This window comes from Macrotis lagotis, chromosome 4, assembly GCF_037893015.1.
Source record: "Macrotis lagotis isolate mMagLag1 chromosome 4, bilby.v1.9.chrom.fasta, whole genome shotgun sequence".
NCBI classification, from domain to species: Eukaryota; Metazoa; Chordata; class Mammalia; order Peramelemorphia; family Peramelidae; genus Macrotis; species Macrotis lagotis.
The window spans coordinates 89,367,702-89,390,823 of record NC_133661.1 but is presented as its reverse complement, the minus strand read 5'-3'; the positions used below and the strand labels follow the sequence as shown (position 1 = coordinate 89,390,823).

General features: G+C 35.9%; 1 protein-coding gene across 5 annotated transcripts in view; it reads left to right on the top strand.

Annotated features, from left to right (window-relative positions):
- The window catches only part of BTBD16 (BTB domain containing 16), a 111,073-nt gene that overhangs the window by 8,915 nt on the left and 79,036 nt on the right, over positions 1–23,122 (top strand). For all 5 annotated transcript variants that reach the window (XM_074233474.1, XM_074233476.1, XM_074233477.1 and 2 more), the window contains exons 4-7: positions 12,479–12,552; positions 15,409–15,552; positions 19,120–19,209; positions 20,336–20,450. In XM_074233474.1, the coding sequence (XP_074089575.1) occupies positions 12,479–12,552; positions 15,409–15,552; positions 19,120–19,209; positions 20,336–20,450 (423 nt within the window). The remainder of the gene's footprint in view (positions 1–12,478; positions 12,553–15,408; positions 15,553–19,119; positions 19,210–20,335; positions 20,451–23,122) is intronic.

Below are 23,122 nucleotides of genomic sequence, written 5' to 3'. Positions count from 1 at the left end.
CATTGATAACAGGCAAATTAAGAGACATCCCCTTGCCTCCATGGTCATGAGAATAAGCATCTAGTTAAAAAAAAAGAATTCCTATAGATAGTAAGGTCTTACAGATACTCCTTGATGATGACAGTATTTTTCTGGTTATATCAACCCCCAGAACATCGTAGAACTTCCTGAGAGGGATTAGTAAGTATTCAAAAGTATGTGGTCATAAATTAAAAACCAAGGATATGAAGAATGGCTATTGCCCACATTTGGAGTTGCAGTTTGTCAAATAGCCTATAATCTACATACACTAATTAGATGGATATTACAAATGGATAATGAGTTGAGACTAGACTTAAACAGAAGAAAGAAAAAAATGGTATTTTCTTGGGGAAATCAGAAAACTCCTTTTATAATCCCCAGGTTCTCCTTGGCAAAAATTCAAATTTTAATGCTAACCTTCCATTGTTATTGTGTGATTATGAGTCATGCTTCATCATGGTCTTCAAGTGAATTAAAAATGAATATCACTCAGAGAGAAATGGAGAAGAATATGGCAGGTGGAAGCATGCTGCAATACAAGAAACTACTTAGAAGAATTGGAATAAATGACCTCATCAAATTGTCAACAAAGAATATTCTGGGCCAGTCACACAGTGAGAGTGTGGGAAAACTTAATTGCATTGTTTGAATCTAACCCAGCATGGCTGAGAAGTCAAAAATATTGCTTAGAGACCAGATTTATTTAATCAGGATCCAGGTTGTGCTGATCAGAAACCTGGTCTGAAGATTAATGTAGGGAGTTTTCTCTTTCCATAAATCTCAAGCAACCTATCAATGAGCTACCATTTCCTTCCCCCTTTTAAAAATTTCTATATAATTCCATATAAGTGTAACTTATAGACAATGGGGGAGGGCAGTGAGCCAGCCCTTTTCAGTTCTCCTTTCTGTCTGATGACCTAATAAATTTTTTCTAAATTATTTCAGTTTGGATTTTGTTTTTTTCACATCACAAACAAAGGACTGCTGCTGAGCTCCCTGGCTATTTCACTATGATCCTCACAATGCAGAGAGAATGAGGAAGGCCCTCAGCATTTTAGATGAATTCATGATGGACATCTTACAGGAGGACCCAGACAAGAGCTTCACAATGTGAGCAAGCATGAAAAGATTATTCCCTGCATTGAAAAGAACAATGGAAACTCACATCTTATTAAATTCACATTGAGATCCCAGATCCATTTGAGTATATTTACTAGGCCAAATGATGGGGGTAACAAAGACCAAAAGTGAACCATCTTTGTCCCTGAGCAGCTTATACTATACTAGAAAGATATGTTACATATACAGATAATTGAAAAAGTATAATATATGAGGCAAAGAAGACATCAAAAAAACATTGTAGAAAAAGTTAGGATTGGAAAAAGCAAAATCATCTGAAAAGATTGAGAAATGTTAACCACAGACAGTGACATCTGAGGAGGCAGGGTAAGATAGCAGAGAGAAGCAAGAGACTTTCTTAAGTTCTCCCTGGTTTCCCTCAGAAAAAATATTAATTAAGCCTCTGAATGTATTAAGGAGTGACAGAACTCACAAAAGAACAGAGTGAAGCATTTTCCAGCTCGGGTGGCATGGGGATGTGCACAGGACCGGGAACTGAAAGCAATATGGTTAGGGTGTGGTGACTAGACCGAAGTCCTCAACCACAGGAGGTCCCTGGAGTCCCAGCTCTGCAGTCCAATGACCTAATAGACCAGGTGGGAGTATTCCAACAAAGGTACGCCAGACTCCTTGTTCAGCCAGTGGGACTGGGTTGGATGTCCCAGCCCAGGTAGCATGTCTGGAAGGACTCAGCCCAATGAGCTAGCTGCTGACATTTGATGTGAGCAGGTTCCGCCCCCAATACAAGAAGCTAAGAACAGTACCCAAACAAAACTCAGAATGAGTAAGAAAAGTCAGAGAAAAACTGGAGCTATAGAAAGACATCTTAGAGATTAATTCAGGTAAATACCATCTCAGAAGATGATGGCAGAAAACATTCTCCATGGGAAGTTGCAGAGGAGAATGTGAATTAGTCTCCAGCTCAAAAAAACTTCTTAGAAGAATTCAAAAAGAATTTTAAAAATCAAGTAGAAAAATTGGGAATAAAAATGCGAGATAAATCCAACATATTTCAAAAGGAAACACAAAAATTGACTGAAGAAAATAAACCCTTTAAAATACAATTAGTCAAATGAAAAAAGATAATGACTCCTTTAAAAATAAAATTGACCAAATGTAAAAGCAGTTGCAAAAGTTAACTGAAGAAAATAATTTCTTTTTTTTTTTAAGTTTTTGCTAGGCAATGGGTTAAGTGGCTTGCCCAAGGCCACACAGCTAGGTAATTATTAAGTGTCTGAGGTCAAATTTGAACTCAGGTACTCCTGACTCCAGGGCCTGTGCTCTATCTACTGCACCACTTAGCCGCCCCAAGAAAGTAATTTCTTGAAAACTACACTGGGGCAAGTGGAGGCTTATGACTCTTGAAACATCAAGAGTCTGTCAAGAAAAACTTTTTTAAATTAAATAAATGGAAGCAAATATAAAATACCTCATTGGAAAAACAACTGACCTGGAAAACAAATCTAGGAGAGATAATTTAAGAATTGTGGGATTACCTGAAAGCCATGATCAAAAAAAAGCCTGGACAACATCTTTCAAAATCTCATTAATTATAATCTAGAACTGTAGGATAAAATTGATCATCTCCTGAAAGGGATTCCTAAATTGGAACATCAAGGAATATGGTAGCCAAAACCCAGAATTATCAAATCAGGGAGTCAGAAACAAGCAATTCAAATACCAAGGAACCACAGTCAGGATAATGCAGGACTTGGCAGCATCAACATTAAATGACTGAAGGGCACAGAATATGATATTTCTGAGGGCAAAGGAATTTGGATTACAGCCAAGAATTAATCATTCAGCAAAACTGAGCCCTCTCTTTCAGGGGAAAAGATAGACATTTAACAAAATAGGTGACTTTCAACTTTTACTGAAGAAAAAACAGAAATGAACAGAAAATTTAATCTTCAAACAGGAGACTCAAGAAATATGTAAAAAAGTAAACATGGAAAAAGAAAAATAATTTATTTGATAAGATTAAACTGGTTATATCCCTACATGAGAGGATGATACTCTTAATTCTTGAGAACTGTATCTCTATTAGAGGGAGTATGCTTAGGCAGAAGGTATGACTATAAGTTGATTTTGATGGAATGATTTTTAAAAATAAGACATTAGAAAGGGATTGTATGGAATGGGAAGAAGGAAGAGGCTGACATCACATGAAGAGGCCCTGTTACAGTAGAGGGAAAGAAGGGAGGGGCAGAGCATTGCTTGAATCTTACTTTCATCAGATATGACTCAAAGAGAGACTAACACAGACAGTTGGGTTTAGAGGTTTATCCTACTTTTCAGGCATTAGGAAGGGAAAGAGGAGAAGGGAAGGAAAGGCTGATTGAAGGGAAGGAAGGAAGGAGGGGGGGAAAGTTAAAGGAAAGGGGGAAAGAAAAGGGTATGGGGGGCTGATAGAAGGGGACCAGATTGAAGGAGGAAGTATTCAGAAGCAAAATGGTGAGGAGAGGGTGAAAGGAGAAAGGAGAAAGGAGAAAGAAAAGGATAGAGGATAAAAAAGACTTAGTAATTATAACTGTGAATGTGAATGGATAAAATAGAAGAAGATAACAGAGTGGATTAAAAATCAGAATCCTACAATAAGTTGTTTACATGAAACACATTTGAAGCAGAGAGATAGACACAAGTAGAGATAAAAGACTGGAGCAGAATGTATTTTGTTTCAGTGAAAAAAGCAGGGGTCGCAATCCTTATCTCAGTCAAAGGAAAACTAAAACTAGATCTTAGGGGTGTCTAGGTGATGCAGTGGATAGAGCACTGGCCCTGAAGTCAAGAGGACTTGAGTTCAAATCTGACCTCAGACACTTAATAATTGCCTAGCTGTGTGACCTTGGGCAAGTCACTTAACCCTATTGCCTTAAATTTAAAAAAAAAACTTAACTACATCTCATTATAAGGAATAAGGAAACTACATCTTCCTAAAAGATAGACAAATAAATAATTTCAATACTAAACATATGCACCAATTGATATAATATCCAATTTCTTAGAAGAGAAGCTAAGTTACAGGAAGATATAGCCAGCAAAGCCATACTGGTGGGGGACCTCAACCTCCTTCTCTCAAAATAAACAAGAAGGGGGCTAAGGAGGTGAATACAATTTTAGAAAATTTAGATATGATAGACCTCTGGAGAAACTGAATAGGGATAGATAGTGGTACATGAACCTACACAAAAATTAACCAGGCATGAAAATCTCACAATCAAATACAGAAAGGTAGACATATTTAATATATCATTTTCAGATCATGATGCAATAAAAATCATGGGTAATAAAGAACCAATGAAAGATTAAGAATTAATTAAAACTAAATAACCCAATTTTACAGAATGAGTGGATCAAACAGAAAATCATAGAAATAATAATTTCATCCAAGACAATGACAATAATGAGACAACATAGTGAAATTTGTGGAATACAACTAAGCAGTTATCAGGGGATATTTTGTATTTCTAAATGCTTACATGAATAAAATAGGAAAAGAGAAGATTACTGAATTGAGCATACAAACTAAAAACTAGAAAAAGAACAAATTAATAATTCCCAGTTGAATACCAAATTAAAAATCCTGAAAATCAAAAGTAAGAAAACTATTGTGCTAATAAATAAAACTAAAACTTAAAGCTTTATAAAAACAACAGTAAAATAGATATACCTTTAGTTAATTTGTTTTTTTTTAAAAGAAGAAAACCAAATTACTAGTATCAAAAAGAAGGGTGAATTCCTCACCCACAAGGAGGAAATTAGAGTAATAATTTGGAACTATTTTGCCCAACTCTATGCCAATAAATTTGACACTCAGAGTGAAATGGGTGAATATTTGTAAAATTATAAATTACCCAGATCAACAGAAGAGAAAATCAAATATTTAAATAACCCAATTTCAGAAAAAACATTGAACAAGCCACCAATGAATTTCTTAAGAAAAAAATTCCAGGGTCAGATGGATTCATAAGTGAATTCTACCAAACATTTAAAGAACAATTAATTTCAATTCTATATGATAATTTGAAAAACAGGTGAAGAAGGAGTTCTGCCAGATTACCTTTATGACACCCATATGTTGTTGACATCTAAACCAGGACAAACCAAAACAAAGAAAATTATAAACCAATTTCCTCGATGAATATTAATGTAAAAACTTTAATAAAAATTTAAATAAAATATTAGCAAAGCAATTACAAAAAGTTATCAATAGTTATCAATATCATATACCATGATCAGGTAGGATTTATCCCAGGAATGCAGGATTGATTAAATATTAGAAAAGCTTTCAGCATTATTGATCACATCAATAACAAAACGAACAGAAATTATTTTATTATTTCAATAGTTGCTGAAAAAGCTTTTGACAAAATACAGCACCCATTCTTATTAAAACACAAGAGATCATAAGACTAAGTGGAGTTTTCCTTAAAATGATAAGCAGTATCTATCTAAAACCATTAGCAAGCATTATATAAATAATAAACTAGATGCATTCTGAATAAGCTCAGGGGTGAAACAAGAGTGCCCTTCATCATCACTATTATTCAATACTGTATTAGAAATGTTAGGTTTGGCAATAAGAGAAGAAAGGATTTGAATAAGCAATGAGGAAACAAAATCATTTTTTGCAGATGCTATAATGGGATACTTAGAGAATTCTAGAAAATAACTAAAAAACTACTTACAGATAACTTTAACAAAGTTGCAGCATATAAATCATCAGCATTTTATATATTATATATTATATATTTTTATATATTACTAAGAAGACACAGCAGCAAAAGATGGAAAGATAAATTCCAAAATAAAATACTTGGGAGTCTATCCGGCAATACAAACTCAGAATCTATATGATAACAATGACAAAATACTTTTCACACAAATAAAATAAAATCTAAATAATTGAACAAATCTCAATTGCTTTTGGGTAGGTTGAACTAATATAATAAAAGTGATAATTCTGCCTAAATCAAATTAAGTATTCATTGTTATACCAATTAAACAACCAAAGAAATTACCTTATTGAGCTAGAAAAAAATAACAAAATTCATTTGTAGGAATAAAAGATCAAGAATTTCAAGGGAATTAATGCAAAAAATACAAAAGAAGGTGATCTAGCTGTACCAGACCTAAAATTATACTATAAATCAGCAGTCATCAAAAGTGTTTTGTATTGGATAAGAAATAGAGTGGTAGATCAGTGAAACAGATTAGGTACAAAAAAAACTAATAAATGACTATAATAATCTACTATTTGTTAAACCAAAAGACTCCAGCTTCTTGGCTAACAACTCACTTTTTTTTACAAAAACTGCTGCTAATACTGGAAGATAGTATGACAGAAACTAGGTATAGACCAACATTTTGACCAAGATAAGGTTGACATGAATAGAGGATTTTGACATAAAGGGAATGGTTTATCTGTCATATCTATGAAAAGGAGAGGAGTTTTTGACCAAAGAAGAGATAGAAAACATTATAAAATGCAAAATGGACAATTTTGTTTCACTAAGGTGAAAAGTTTTGCACAAATAAAACTATTGCAACCAAATAAACCATTGCAACCAAGATAAAAAGGAATACAGTAAGTCAGGACAATTTTTATAACTAATGTTTCTGATAAAAGACTCATTTCTAAAATATATAAAGAACTAGTCAAATTTATAAGAATACAAGACATTCCCCAGTTGATAAATTGTCAAAGAATATGAGCAGTTAGTTCTCAGATGCAGAATTTAACGCTATCTATAGTCATATTTAAAAATACTCTAAATCATTATTGATTAGACAAATGCAAATTAGAACATCTCTGAGATACTACCTCATGACTATCAGATTGACCAATATTGCAAAAAAGGAAATGATCAATGTTGGAGGGGATGTAGGAAAACTGGGTCACTAATGCATTGTTGGTAGAGTTGAGAACTGTTCCAACCATCCTGGAAAGCAATTTGGAACTAGACCCAAAGGACAATAAAACTGTGCATACCCTTTGATCCAGTAATACCACAACTAGGTTTCGATCCCAAAGAGATCACAAGAAAAGATTAAAAAACTCACATGTACAAAAATATTTTAGAGCAGCTCTTTTAGTAGTAGCAAAATTTGGAAATTGAGTGGATGCCTAGCAATTGGGGAATGGATAAACAAATTATGGTATATGAATGTGATGGAGTACTATTGTATTGTATGAAACAATGAAGAGTGGGATTTCAGAAAAGTCTGGAAAGATTTGCATGAACTGATGTTCAGTGAAATGAGCAAAACCCAGAAGATTGTTGCACATATTAAGGGGACCATTGTGTGATGATCAAATATGATGGACTTGCTCATCTCAGCAGTACAGTAATTAAAGTCAGTTCTAAAAGACTTGTGATGGAAAATACCATCCACATACAGACTAGGAATTATGGATGCAGACCAAAGCTTACTATTTTCAACTTTTGAAACATATTATTTTATGGTTTTTTTCCCTTTATATTCTGACTCTTCTTTCACAACATGATTAATATGGAAATATGTTTAACATAGTTATACATGTATAACCTATATTAGATTGCTTTCTATCAGGGGAATGGGGAGAGTAGGAAGGGAGGCAGAGAGAAAAATGTGAAACAAAAAAAATGATTGCTATAAACTATCTTTACATGTATTTGGAAAAGCAATTAAATAAATAAAAGAAAGTGACATTTGAACTTGTGAAGATAAAGAACACAATGACAGAGATTAGGAAAGATTTCATTCCGGGCTTGATTGATGACCTGACAATGACATTTTAAGGAGTCACTAGTAGTTCAATTTTATTGCCATGGAGGGTACTGGAAAGATAATAATAAATAAAGCTGGAACATTAGGCTGAAGTAAGATTTTGGCAGGTCTTTAAAAGCAAAATTTAAAAGTTTTTCCTAAAGGTAGTAGGGAACCACTGGAAATGTTTTGTAAGGGGAAGGGACATAATCAGACCTATGCCTTGGGAAGATTTCTGGCAGCTATGTGAAAGATTGACTGAGATCAAGAGTAATTACAATAGTCTAAGCAAAAGATAAGGGCCTGGACTAGGTTGGTTGTTAATGAGAGTAGAGAGGAAGGGTCAAATGTAAAAGACGTTGTGGCTGTTGAATTAAGAGGAATTCAAAAAATGATAGAAAACTGGAATTGGAGGAAAGAGAAAAGTTTTAAAAGACTGTATTTAAACTTTGATGAGTATGACAGGAAAAGGAAAATGTGCAGGAGGGAAAGTTTTAGGGGAAGAGTTAAAAGTTCAATTTTGGACATGTTACATCTCAGGTGTTAGCAGGATAACTAGTTGGAGATGCAAGACTAAAATTTATAAAGAGATATCAGAACTGGATATATGAATATATATATATATATGTGTGTGTGTGTGTGTGTGTGTGTGTGTGTGTGTATGCATGTGTGTGTGTGTGTGTGTGTGTGTGTGTGTGTGTGTGTGTATTAAGATCTGGAGGTGGCAGGGTGGTGCAGTGAATAGAGCACCGGCCCTGGAGTCAGGAGGACTTGAATTCAAATCTGACCTCAGACATTTAATAATTACTTAGCTATGTGGCCTTGGGCAAGCCACTTAACCTCATTGCCTTGCAAAAACCTAAAAAAAATCTGGGAGTCATTCATTTCCCTTTAGCTATTCTACCTGGTTTTGACACCAGTTAACCCCATACCCCTCCTGATATGGGCCCATCACCTGAAGTCTTGATATCATGGAGATTGATTCAGTTTTGGTTCTCAACACTTCCTCAGCACCCTCACAACTGCCTTCCCCTCTGATGGGAGAGCTAGAGGGCAGACCAATTCTCCCTTTATTGAGGGCTCAGATTGCCCCAGCTAACATTATTTACTGTCAGCTATATCCTCTGACATCCAGCCCATTCCTACTCCATTGTCGACTTCCTTTTGTGTATTGTCTTTCCCATTATATTGTAAGTTCCTTGAGGGGGCGGAAACTATATTCCTTATTTATACCACCAAAGTTTACCATAGTGCCTACACATAGTAAGCATTTTATAAAAGTTAATTGATTATTCACAGTAAAGATAATTGAAATCACAGTAAGACCAACAAAAGACAGGAGATAGAAGGATAGAAAGAAAGAAAGAAAGAAAGAAAGAAAGAAAGAAAGAAAGAAAGAAAGAAAGAAAGAAAGAAAGAAAGAAAGAAAGAAAGAAAGAAAGAAAGAAAGAAAGAAAGAAAGAAAGAAAGAAAGGAAGGAAGGAAGGAAGGAAGGAAGGAAGGAAGGAAGGAAGGAAGGAAGGAAGGGAGAGAAAGGAGGAAAGAAGAGAGAAAGAAAAAGATAGATAGATAGATAGATAGATAGATAGATAGATAGATAGATAGATAGATAGATGATAGATAGATAATATAGTAAAAAAGAGCAGATAGGTGGTGTCAGTAGTTGCTCACACAAGTTTCATCTTCTACTAGGTCCTGGACCATTGTTCTCCCAAAAAGTACTATCATTCAATTCTTCCACTTCTTAGTGCACTGATCTCATCAGCATACAATAAATGATAGCACAGCCAACATAGATGGACTTGCCTTTAGTAAATCTAGTGATGTGTGAGACCAGTTGTTTATATGACATTTTCTTTATCCTAATCACTCACCTATACATTAGGTTCAGTTCTCCCTTGTTGGCTCTTAGATTTTATTCACACATTTAATATGTGGAAAAGAACAAGGGAAGAAGTTGAGAAAATTCATTTCTTCTCAGCTAACTGTAGTATTTCCTCATAGATATGTGATTTTTAACATATAAATGGATCCATATTTTGTCAATAAATGTGAAAAATGGAGCATGGAAAATCAGAGGGAGCTGGAAAACTGGGAGGTGACAGAAATTCAGAATTTATCAGAGGGACCAAGTCATAGAAAGTGAAAAGTTGGCAAATGTATCTTCCTATTCTTTGATTTAGAGTCCTTCCTGACTTTTAAAAAAATTAATTTTAATAATAACGTCCCTCATCTCACCTCCTAAGAAAGTAAGGCGATTCTGATAACAGATGGGAAAGGGAACGTCTGTGAGTAGGACATAATGTAATGGACAGAATCGGAATCACTCAGTAAGGATTGGAGGTAGGAGAAGTTGACATCTGGTGCAAATTGAGATATGTATAACCAGCACAATATTTAAGAATCAGATTTCCTGGAAAGTTTTCTGATATAAAATTCTTGATGGAATAAGAGACTTCCCATGATATTTCAGAACTCGAAGAATTCCAAATATTATAGCAAAAAATGAAAAATCCTCCACATGAGCCTCTTAGTGGGATTCTATAGGACTCATCACAACCTCATATTTCTTTTTCCTAGGAGTGAAGCTTTTACAGCTCAGAATGATGCCCCCCACAAGAAAATCAGGGTATGAATCAGAAAGTACTATAAGATAGCTCACAGGATTAAGAGCTAGATGATTTAGGGACTATCTAACCAATTACATATTATTTTAGAAAGGGTTTTTATAATGAGTCCAGGTATCACACTTTATGGAGGGGAAAACTGAGGCATAGAGGTGAAGTCATTTGCCCAGGGTCCCAGAGCTAGTCACTGACAGGGTTGGGAATTTGAGCCCAGATCCTTCATTTCCAAATGTTGGGCTCTCTGTTTTCTCCTTTTGTTCCTAATAGGTTTTACTTGCCTAATATCTATCTGTCATCTTAGTTGTGATTAAATCCCATTTAGTACCTATTAACTGTTAAGAATCAAAGCCCATTTGTTTTTAGTGACATTAAAATAGTTTGCCCTGAGAACTTAGAGTTTTCAAAAAAAACACATGCAAGAAATCATGCCCTTGTAGCTTTTGTGATGGGGAGTTAAATCAACATAAGACAATTCATATTTCAACTGTAGACTATTTGGCTTAGTTGGTTACATTGTAGTACCAGTGGGTTCAAGTGTTTAATCCTTGGATTCTCCAGTGAGTTTTAGTTTGTTCAATGGTCATAGACTACACCTTTAACCAGAAATCTTGAAAACATGTGACCTTGGCTACAAGGTGAACTGAGAGTGCAGATAACTCTAGGTAAATCCATTTTCAGGGTAAGAAAATACCTCAAAGGTTGAAACCTACAGGTTCTGTATCAGGAATGTCATCTTTGCTTAGAAAAGACAATAAATCAACACCATTCTAGTCTATCACTGGCTCTCATCATTGTCTCCATCCGTGAATTTCAGGGTTGTGACATAATCCTGTGACATAGCCAGATTTAGTTAAGTAAATCTTCCAGAGTGTTCATTTAATACTCCTTGATTGTCTCTACTGGTTTTATTTTCCTAAGATGGTTTGTGAATGAGCTAATATGACTTGAATATCATTTATTTTTCTCAAATACAAAACTCATTCAGCACCATGATCATGGCAAATGACCAACACAAAACACAATTTATATTAGATCAGAAATTTTGATGGATTATCTGGTACAAGTCCATAAAAATAAGGTACCAGCCAAGTGAAATACCAATTTACTGTTGGAAATAACTTTCTAATGAAGTCTGATCATAAACTAAATACAACGACATTGAGCTCTCTTCCATGTCACCTCCAAAAATAGAGAGAATATGATCTTGGTGAAATTAGCAAATTCTCCCAAATATGAAAAAGATGAAAACATGTTACAGATGCTAGAGACAGAGGGTGGGGAAACTTGTACCCAATATAAAGGGGGAAAATTGGGGCTCAAATCCTGCCCCTTATATTTACCAGCTAGATATCTTTGGACAAATCATTTAGCCCTATTTTCCTTACAGGTAAAGTGAAAATAATATACTATCTACCCTAAAGAGTTAATGTGAGATGATTAATATGGATCTCTGTTTAGCATAATTATACATGTATAGCTTATGTTAGATTACTTTCTGTCATGGGAGGGGAGGGAGGGAGAAAAATGTAAAACTCAAAACCTTGCAAAAATGTATGTCAAAAATTAACATTGCATGTAGTTGGAAAAATACATTAAAAAATAGTTAATGTGAGGCTCAAATGAGATGATGTCATTAAGACTTTTGTGGTCTTAATACAAGAACACTATTCTTTGCAGACAAAAGACCTGAGATCAAGTCATAACTGTCACTTACAAGCAAGCCACTTAAAATCTATTTTTGATTTTCTCTGTTACATGGAAATAGTAGTGGTACTACCTTTCTCATAAAGTGGTTGTAAGGAAATTATTTTTCCAATAAGCCATATTAATGTAAATTTTAATAATAATAAATGTTATCTATTATTATTATAGGATCATGATAGTTTGAGATGATGACATAATGACTAATGATATAGATGTCAATATTAATTCCTGGATTTTTAAAAAATCTTCCTTTTAAGGTTACATATTCCACAACTTCAGAAAATTTTAACTGGTTCAATCCCAAAAAAACCCACCCAGGGCCTCGTGGCAGGTAAGTCCCTATCTCCAGTGACATGAATAACTTAGATTACTACATATCTATAGGCAGTGTGATCTTGAATGAGTCATAAGTCATTCAATCTCATCGAGGCTTTGTTTTCTCATCTACAAAATGGGGCTAACACTTGCATTACCCTATCTATCTTGGAGGGATTTTCTGAAGAACAAACTAGACAAAATATGGAAAGCAATTTGAAAATTTTAAAGTAGCATAAGGATATAAATTATTGTTACTCCACAATGTCTTACTTATTTTCATGAGACTACATCATGGGGACTCCAGTCTTATTTGTGTATTTATTAGGTGCTAGTCATGTGTAAATCATTCTGTTAATTGTAGGGGATATACAGATGAACACAATAAGCTCTCAAAGAATTCGAAGTCTTTTTGCATGACTTCATACTTGTAATGAATTGTATATTTCTTACTTTCTCAATGTGTGGAGAAGGGGGTGGGGAGAGGGAGAGAATCTGGAACTGAAAAAAATTATTTTAAAAAAAAGAATTTTTCGATCTAATAGAGATCTCGTAACAAGCCCCTGCTGCCTTACTTACCCTAAAAGGGATTGTGTAACAAGGCGACATGTAAAAGTGAAGTAAGCTGCTTAAAAAGTGTCTAATCTGCTAAAAACAGAATTTGGTGAAAGTTGTTTGTTTTTTAATCACTAAGTCTAGGAAAAATTATTTTCTCTTTTTCATTCCCAGTTCCTTGGGAAAGGAAAACATAGAAGTGTCAGAAGGCCATTACTGCTTGGAGAATATAAATTTAAGAGCAGACATTGTTTAATTTTTTAAAAGTATTTCTGGTCTAGCATGTTCCTTAAACATTGTAGGCCTTAATAAAATAATTATTGTTGTTAGACTGAAACAAATTTATTTGGCAGTGGATCTGAAAGAGCTCCCTAATAGATTCAGGAGTTGTCCTGTGAGATATCGCCTCCTCTTAGGGTTGCTTGTGAATGTTCCCTCTGAAATTCAGGTAGAGCTGTAAGAATTAGAGTTAACAGGAGCCCTTGAAGGTTTTGCTAGTCCGATGCCATCATTTTATATAAAAGATAACTATTTTCTTAATACATGAACACCTTTTACTAGCATTACACTGATTTTAAATCTTTAAAAGTTATGATTTGGAAGCATTTTAATACTAAATTTACCTAGTAGTTTTTAACATTAGAGTCAATTCATTGTTGGCCTTTTCATATTATTCTACCAATGGTTCTCATATTGTTTCTTTCCAGTTTTGGGTCTTCCTTCTCTCCTCACTTTAGTTCCTTTTCCAATTCTTATCTCTTCCTTCTTATCCATTCCCCAGAAAGAGACAAGTTTTTACTGAAAATTTTTGCTTACTGGCAGTTACTGGAACAGTCATTTAGGTACTTGTCCCATGAACTGGGGAGCTAAGTGATATAGTGGATAGAGTGCCCCTGATCTGGAGTCAGTTCAAATTTGCCTTCAAACATTTGTTTGACCTTGAGTAAGTCACTTAATCTTCTTTACCTCAGTTTCCTCCTCTGTGAAATGAGCTGAAAAAGGAAATGTCAAACCACTTTACTGCAAAAACTCCAAATGGGGTCATGGATAGTTGGACACAACTAAAATGTTTGAACAATAACAACTCAATAATGGAGCAGGGGGACTGACACAAAACTTGAAAAGACCAAGAGGATAGCCGCAGCCATCAATCCCAACAGGGACCCTGGGACCATAGATGCCGAGTTGGAAGGACCTCAAAGTTCTTCTAATCACAATCTTTGGTTTTTCTATTGGAAAGAGTGTCAGACTCAGAATTTTCATAGAACCTCAGAATTGGAGGGGCTTACAAGTAAGTCATAGTTTTAAGGATCCAGAGCTAGAAAGGGAGTCCTTGGCATCAGAAAATCCAAACCCCTCTCTCTTTACAGAAGAGGATACCAGGATCCACATGAGGGATTTATCCAAAGCTGAAAAAATGTTAAATGGCAGAATTGAGATTTGAACCTAAACCCTCTGATGCTAAACCTAGAACTCTCTTCTATCCACTATATTATGCTATTTCTGATAGGAAGCTTTCTGACTGTCCCAGGCTGGTTATCTGAGTCTGACAGGGACAAAACCAGTCATATCTGACTCTTCATGACCCCATTTAGAATGTTCTTGGCAATTATACTGGAGTGGCTGGGCCCTTTCCTTCTCTAGTTCATTTTACAGATGAGGAAACTGAGGCAATCAGGATTTAAATGACTTGCCCAGGGTCGCACAGCTAATAAGTGTCTCAGGTCCTTCTGACTCCAGACCTATCAACTAGCCACCCTTCATCAGTTGTAGGTTGAGATAATTCAGAGAGAGACCAATTAGAAGAGATATTTAAAGGGAAAAGATGGGGTGGGAATCTAGATCAGAGTCTTGGGGAATAGGCATTACTGAGAATGGCCTGAGAAAGATCAGGGAACGGGGGCAGCTAGGTGGAACAGTGGATAGAACACTGGCCCTGGAGTCAGGAGTACCTGAGTTCAAATCTGACCTCAGACACTTAATAATAATTACCTAGCTGTGTGACCTTGGGCAAGTCACTTAACCCCATTGCTTAGCAAAAACAAAAAAAAAAGATCAAGGAAGGAAACAAGAAAAGGAAACAAAGATCAGGTAGCCAGGTAGGGAGGAGGAAATTCAAAAGAAAACAATATCATAAAAGTTATCAAAGAGAAAGAACTCAGGAGGAGAAAGCATCAAGAGTGTCAAATGCTACAGAGAGGGCAAGCAGGATCAGGAATAAGAAAAGGTCTTTGTGTTGGTTCTTTCCCTATGTGATTGATTCTTTTAGCCAAAAAGGTTATCAAATGCTTTGATGAAAATGGTCTTCTTTCCTCAGATGTGATACTTGACTGCATGGGCTTCAAGTGGGAACTCCATCAACCTCAGCTCTTCAATTCAGCCACCCTAACCAAACTCTACATATTTGCCTTATCCCAGAAGGATACAGACCCTCTAAAAGAATTGGAGAAACTTCTGAGAGGTATCTTAGCATCTGATCCAAGTGTTCACTATAATACTGGCAAGTGTACATATTGGGGGAGATGGTGTTTACAAGCACAAGAACTCTAGAATAGACATTTCCATTAGGCAACTGCGAAAGGAAGAGTTGACTGGCCCCTTTACCAAAAATTTTTTTGTACCTATGATTTCATCCATGCAGGGAGTTTCTGGTAAGTAAATTCCCTCTTCCAATTCAGGTCAACATCTTCCCTTCAACTTTTAGTATTGGACAGTTCCTGAGATCATTGAGAGGTTCATTCAGAGTTACACAGCCTGTTTGCATCACTCATTCACTCAGTCAGTCAATTAACAAAGCCCTTACCTTGTATCAGGCATTGTCAGAGGAAGAACTTGAACTCAGATCTTCAGGCTCAGAATTTAGCTCTGTTCATTCTCAAACTATACTGCCCCTCTTCTCCATGTTATATTTGATCAGTGTTTTGCTGTTTGCAAAATGCTTTCACTTCTGTAATTTTTTTGTCCCTCAGAACAAGAGACAGATGAACTAACATGTCTAACAAATGACAAAGATGAGACTCAAACTTGAGTTTTTTGAAGTTCAAATTTGGGTTCTTTTCAGCATAACATGTTATGGTATACATCATTTCCTAAGGAAAAATGATTCATGTGTAGTCCTATGAAGCATTGACTATAGAACTATATTCTACCTTTTGTGTCTGTGGGTCTGGAAGCCCAAATTGTGCTGATCAAGTTTTTGCCACTCAAAAGACACCCCCCCCACCTTGTCTCCACAGTTAGCTAGATCCCCTGTTCTCCTTTGTAGCTGTATTCTGCCCATTGGCACTGGGCAGCACAGCCTCATGTTCAACATGAGAAGGAGGTGTCCCAGGAAACCTATAGTCACTACAGTCCACCAATGTGCTGTAGGACTCCAGTTGCATTTCAAGCAGAAGGCAGCAAAGCTCTGGGATGCCAGGTTATTGGAGGTGCTTAGCCTACTGTTTCTCCTCCAGGGACTTAGAAAATGAGCCCCCACATTCCTCTGATGAAGAGTGGGGAAGTCAATCATGGGTTCCCTCATCAAGAACTACTGTTGTCCATTTAGGCAAAATAAGGCTACCTCATCAGGAATGCTATACTAGTATTAATAGTTCCTTGAACTGTAGATAAATAATTGTGGAATAATGATTTGGAAGATTAACCGAAGTCAATTAACTTTTGGACTTCAGTTTCTGCATCTGTAAAAATAAGAACCTTCCAAACTCCAAACTGGTCCTATGATACAGAGGTCCTAGAAACTCTTAAAAATTTCCATTCTGCTCTCATAAGTCCTTCCTCCTTAGGAGGGAATGCAAGACATTTCCCCATTGTTGTACAATTTACTTATTTACCAATGTGCTACCTAGACTAGGGGCCCTTAATTTTTTTGTCTGTGCCATAGACTCAACTGTGAAACCTGGGGGCCTTTTTACAGAAAAAAAAATATTTTTAAATGCATAAAATATATAAAAAGCTAATTATATTGAAATAAAGGTTTAGAAATATTTATTAGAATAAGTTTAGGGACCCCAAGGTAAGAATCCCTATACTATGTCCTCCATCTCCCAAATAGTTTGAAAGGAGGAAAAATAGTACTAATAAATTGGTAGCTTTTAAGGTACCTCATAAGTTCATTTTCAGGGCTGAATCTTAAGTCCCTTGAAGACTTTTTTCACTGTTTCCATATTCCTCTGGCCTTGCACAGAGTATCTGCCTATTAAATATTTATTGAATTAAGTTGACTTTTTGCTTGTTCCTGCCTATTACATTATCCAAACTGATTTGACTGTTTGGGGGGTTTTTTGCCTTTGACTTCTGCTTGTTGTCTGATTGGCTAGTGGTTGGAAGTTATTAAGAGATGGATGCCAAAGGAGGGCAAGGAGGTACTTCAAGCACTTATTAATTTTGAATAACTTTTCTAGGCACAGTCCAAGGAGGAAGGATCACTGACATCAAGTCTTTTCAGTATGTAGAATGGTCTACCCACAATAGTATTTTATAGATTTCAGAATTCAATGGGACCTTACAGATGAACTAATCCAACACTCTCATTTGAGACCTTGAAAGTTATGTGGTTTATCCAATGTTGCACTGGATATAGCAGAACAAGAATTTTAATTTTTGGTTCTTTGACTCTAGATCTAGGATTATATCATATTTATTCAGGCATCACAGATCAGGGATAGGGGCTGGATCTGTGGTTTTTTGAAATTGGTGAGCATTCCCTCTTACTGTGTCAGATTGGCACTATGTCTGCAATGATGTTCTTAGAGAATTAAGAATTAACTGGGAGGTTAACTGACTTGTCAAAGGCAGGACTTGCAGGCCAACTTTCTAATTACTATGCCACGATATTATAATAATGATTATGTCTATACCTCTTTCAAGTTTTATTGCTGTTGCAGAGGCTTAGGGTTAGGATTTCACTCTATACTTTCTCAGTGATTTCATCAGCTCCCATGGGTTCAATTATCATCTCTATGTAAATGCTTCAAGGGTATATATGGACATGTATATGTATATACATGCACATATATGTATGTGTATATACATATATTTATATATGTATGTATGTGTGTATATATCTCCAACTGCCTCTTGATCATTTCAAACACATGTCCAAAAAAGAACTAATATCTTTTCTCCCAAATGAAATTCTCCATTATTGTGGAGGTCACTGCCATCCTCCTAGTCACTTAAGCTTTTGTCTTCCATGTTTTCCTCAATTTCTCAATCTTAATCTCCCTACAAATCTAATCCTATCTAGTCTTCTTACAGCTGAATTCCCTCTAGATATGCTACATTCTAGCCATATTGACCCATGTAGAGAACCTTTCCATCTTCCATCTCCATGCCTTTACACTATCTGTACCACCTTTCCTGAAATACTCTGCCCCCATACATCAATTTCTTTGCTCCCCTGGCTGCCTTCAAGACTCCTCAAATTCCATATTCTTCAAAAAGTCTTTCCCAGTCCCCCCAAGCTGCCCATGCCATATTACATTCATCTTCTTGATATGTATCTTATCTGTATCTAGCTATTTTCACTTAGTCTCCTCCACTAGATTGTGAGCTCCTTGAAAGCAAGGACTATTTTTTTTCTTTCTTTGTCTCCAGGATTTAAGGACCATGCCTGATACATAGTAAGCATTTCATAAATGCCTATCGATTAATGACCAACTTGACTGACTGAATGACCTTCAATTTCCCCATATGTAAAAAAAAAGAAAAGATGAGTGGTAAATTGGATGGCTTCTTGCTAGTCCTCTCTAACTCTAAATCTATGATCCTAATTCTCTGAACATATAGGAGGAAGTCAGACAGTCAAATTGATTGCTATTGTTGACTATCTTCCTTGGCCTTTTGCAATCTTTATTTCTTCATGATTATCTCAGTCTGATTAGAGAGTGTTAAGCCTGAGAGCTTCCATAGCTCCTTGTCTAGTGCTTGGGATGTGGGGAAGGGGGGACTCCTTGGAACACTGACTATGACTGGAACTATATTATTTGCACAATTCTTACCCCTTGTGTCCCACTTCATTTCTTAGCTGAATCACCCAGAAAATTCAAAAAAAAGGCTCCAGTAAAGAAGATAAACATTTCCTTGAAGATTAATGATCCTTTAGTCACTAAAACTGGTAATGTAGACTGCCTCTTTTGTTTTTTGAGAATACCACTGAATCAGATGCCTCTCTGTATGAAGAACCAATATTAAATTCATTCATTCAAATGAACTGAATATAGGACAAGAAAAAAAGAAGCTTACAGAATAAAATGACATAAGTTTTTAATTTTTATTCTGAAAAATAAAAAATGAACAAGAGCATAAAGTTGCCAAAAATGGAAGTGACATCCTTGGCAAGGAAAAATCATGGGACTCAAGTATGGAAGATCAAAAAAGTATAAGGTCAGACAGTTGTCCTCCAGGGCACAAACATTTGAAATCCCTCTACTTAGACCTGAACCACAGACTATTTTAATATAATTTACTAACATATCCATCACCACTCAATTTCCAGCCTTACTCAAAGTGGGTCCTGAGATTTTTCTTTATTTCAGTACTTCCATTATCAAAATGAATCCTTTCATTTTAATGCAATACAGAAATTTCTGAGGAAGTGTTATCACTTATCTCAAGGTTGTACCCATAAAACCTTTGCTTGACCATTTTGATAGTTGACCATTTGGAAAATCAGATCAGGATGGGAAATAATAGGTGTGGTCAAACCACTTGTCAGAATGGTTGAACTAGTTTGGTACACCCTCATATTCCCCAAGGAACATTAAATACACCAGAGCTTCACAATGATGCTGCTTACTGGATTATTAAATTTGAGACAATGTAAATACATTTTAAACTTCATTTAAGGAGAATTGATTATTTAAGCACCTCAAATAACTTGTTAGTAAGTAAAATCACAGCATGAAATCTCAAATCAAGGTTGGAGGGAATGTCATATATATATTTGGGTTACTCTCTTTGTACCATCTTTGTTTTCCAGCACTTATTCAATAGCAAGAGAGAAATTCAGAGTTACTCTCTTCCATTGACCTGGCTTTACAAATAAGACTAAGTGATCTAAATTCAACTTCAATGAACACTGCTCATGGACAGTTGGTCATTGCTGTTCTTCTTAGGGTGAAGAGGCCAGTGAATGACAATCTGAGCCTCCTGGCAGGTCCCTAGATGGTGGCAGTTGAGGAATTTGTCACCAGGAAACCTCATGCTGAAGCAGTTTTCTCTTTGATTGTTGCTTCCTACAGCCTTTGCCACAGCCCTGAAGAATCTATACTGCAAAGAGGCAGAGGTGCATAAAGATGATGTCCTGGGCGTTTTGGCATCTGCACACATTCTCCAGTTCCCTAGTCTGTTTAAAAAGTAAGGAAACATTGGTAGGGTTGGCCCTCAGCAAAAATTTAATATGGGATCCTGCTTTAATATCTTCTGCTTTGTACCTTGTTTTCCTGCCTCCTGCACCCACCCTCTGCCGTCATGCTACTCCAGAAGTGCAGGGGGCTCATTTGTCTTCCTTGGGCAATGTCTAATGCCTTGGTCCTTCCCTTTTCCGCTCCTAAAGCTATCTAGAGAAGATTGGAGACAGATAAGAAAGCATAATGCTGTAAAAAGAGCATTGATTTAGTCTTCAGATCCAGTCTTTGTTACCTGTGTGAGATTCATCAAATTAATTCTTTGAACCTGTTTCCCCATTGTAAAATGAAACAGTGAGACCAGACAATTTCTAAAGTCTCTTCTGATGATGATCTTTTATAATTTTATGGAGGATTAGATGGAAAAAATAGAAGGCATTGCCTAGATTACAGAAGACATGGGTTCATATTCAGTCATTGACAAGCTAATGTTGAGTTTCCTTCCTAGCATCAGTTTCCTCATCTAAAAAATTTAATTCTATTATACCTGAATTTTTTTCATATTAGCAGGGGAAAATTAATTCAAATGAATTCATTTTTTTAAGTTTTTTGCAAGGTAAACAGGGTTAAAGTGGCTTGCCCAAGGCCACACAGCTAGGTAATTATTAAGTGTCTGAGGTTGGATTTGAACTCAGGTACTCCTGATTCCAGGGCTGATGCTCTATCCACTGCACCACCTAGCCTCCCCAAATGAATTCATTTCTAAAGATATTTCAGGTATCAGTGGAGTTTTTAGGTGGAAGATTCTTTTTTCATTTGAGTCATAGATAACACTCTATTCCTCCCATTGATCAAACTGAACCTGTTTGCCAAGATTTTGCCTAAAAGTCTCTTGCTCATTAGGGATATAGAGAGGGACTGGACCTATGACATCACTAATACAGAGAATTCCCAGAAGAGGAAACTTCTTCCACCATGCCTGGTGAACACTGGGAACTTGAGTGATTTGCCAAATTGGGTCACATAGTATGTGTAAGAGGTGGGATATATCCAAGTCTTTCTGTCTCTGTCGGGTCTTTACACAGGATGCATGGCTTCCGATCCTTTACTTATTAACCTTCCCTCTTTATGAGCCCTAAATGACAACCTTTATAACTAAGACTCTGGGATGATATTATATAGCACTTCTGACTGTTGAAAATGCAGGTGAGATTAGATGGAGACCAGAAAGGAAGAGGATATCTTCATACAAATTGACTAACGACTGGAATACTTGATTCTTTTAGATGCTACCTGGTAAATTCTGCTGCTGAAGAATCTTTAAACAGAAGGGACTCAGAAATGTTTTAGATCTGAATTCAACTCATTAAGCACCTAGGTGGCACAGTGCTATAGAATCAGAAAGATTTGAGTTCAAAACTAGTCTAAGATATTACTAGTTCTGTAAGCTGAGCTTTACATATCTTAAAGGGCTATATAAATGCTAGCTATTACTATTGAACATGTATTTCACAGGCTTGATTTAATTGAATTGTGGTCATAGGGAGATGACATTCAAGTCAGTTTGAAATGCTATTTGAAATGTGACTAGAGTGTTTTGAGACAGGAAGGCAATGATGTTATTTTTAGTTTGTGTGTAAAGTCATTGAGTTGTAATGGAAAGAGTCTGGTGTGGGAGTCATGAGATCTAGGATCTGTGCTCCATTCTGCATTAACTAATTATGTGAATCTGACTTCTTTAGACCATATTTTTTGTCTATTTTTGGGATTAATCATTTCTACCCCACTTGTTTCAAGAGTTTATTGAAGATAAAAAGGGATGTGTATGAAAGCAATTTGGAAAACTGTTATACAAATATGAGGTGTAAAGAGTCTCCACAATCATTCTTCATACACTACCTTTAAAGTAGTTGGTGATTATAGACAGTTTGCAAATAGGTAATTCATAAGTGTGTATACATAAACAAGCATATATATGTGGTATTATACATGGCTACATGTTTCACATATTTTTACATAGTTCACATGTGAAACATTTGAAAGTTGCCATGGATAACATTTTATCTCTTTCTAGATAGAGAAGGAAAAGAGATGCCTCTTTTCCTCTTTTATTCTGCCATTTTATGAGCTATTTACTTAAATAATGAATATCTCAATCTCATAGGAAATTAGTGACTTTTCCATCTATGATGGTCAGCTTTCTTCATAGACTCTAAATTTCTCAAAGGTAAGGGTTATCTTTACTTTCCTGCCCACTGCAATATTCTGCACATTGGAGGAGTTAGATGACATTTTGTTTTGTTTTAAATAACCTCTCTATTGAATAGAGGGACAGCTAGTAGCACAGTGGATAGAGTACAAGTCCTTTACCTATCATTATAGAAACCAATCCTTCTGAAATTTGAGAGTATATCTTAATTTTGTGGTTTGTTCCCTGTACCTTTCAATGTATGACCTTCTTGTGGGTTTCTCCCTTTCTACTTTTTTATTTTTAAAATAGGAGGAAACATTATAAATTATATAGTCCACTTAAGGTCCAGGGAAGTGAACCGATTCGCCTAAGATCTAGGCAAATTTTTCATTAGCTAGGAATATGACAATCAGTTGATAAATTGTGGAAGAATAGTTCAAGGTCAGAGGAAAGGGGCAGACATGGGCCAAGAGGTGAGCTGTGTTTTATCT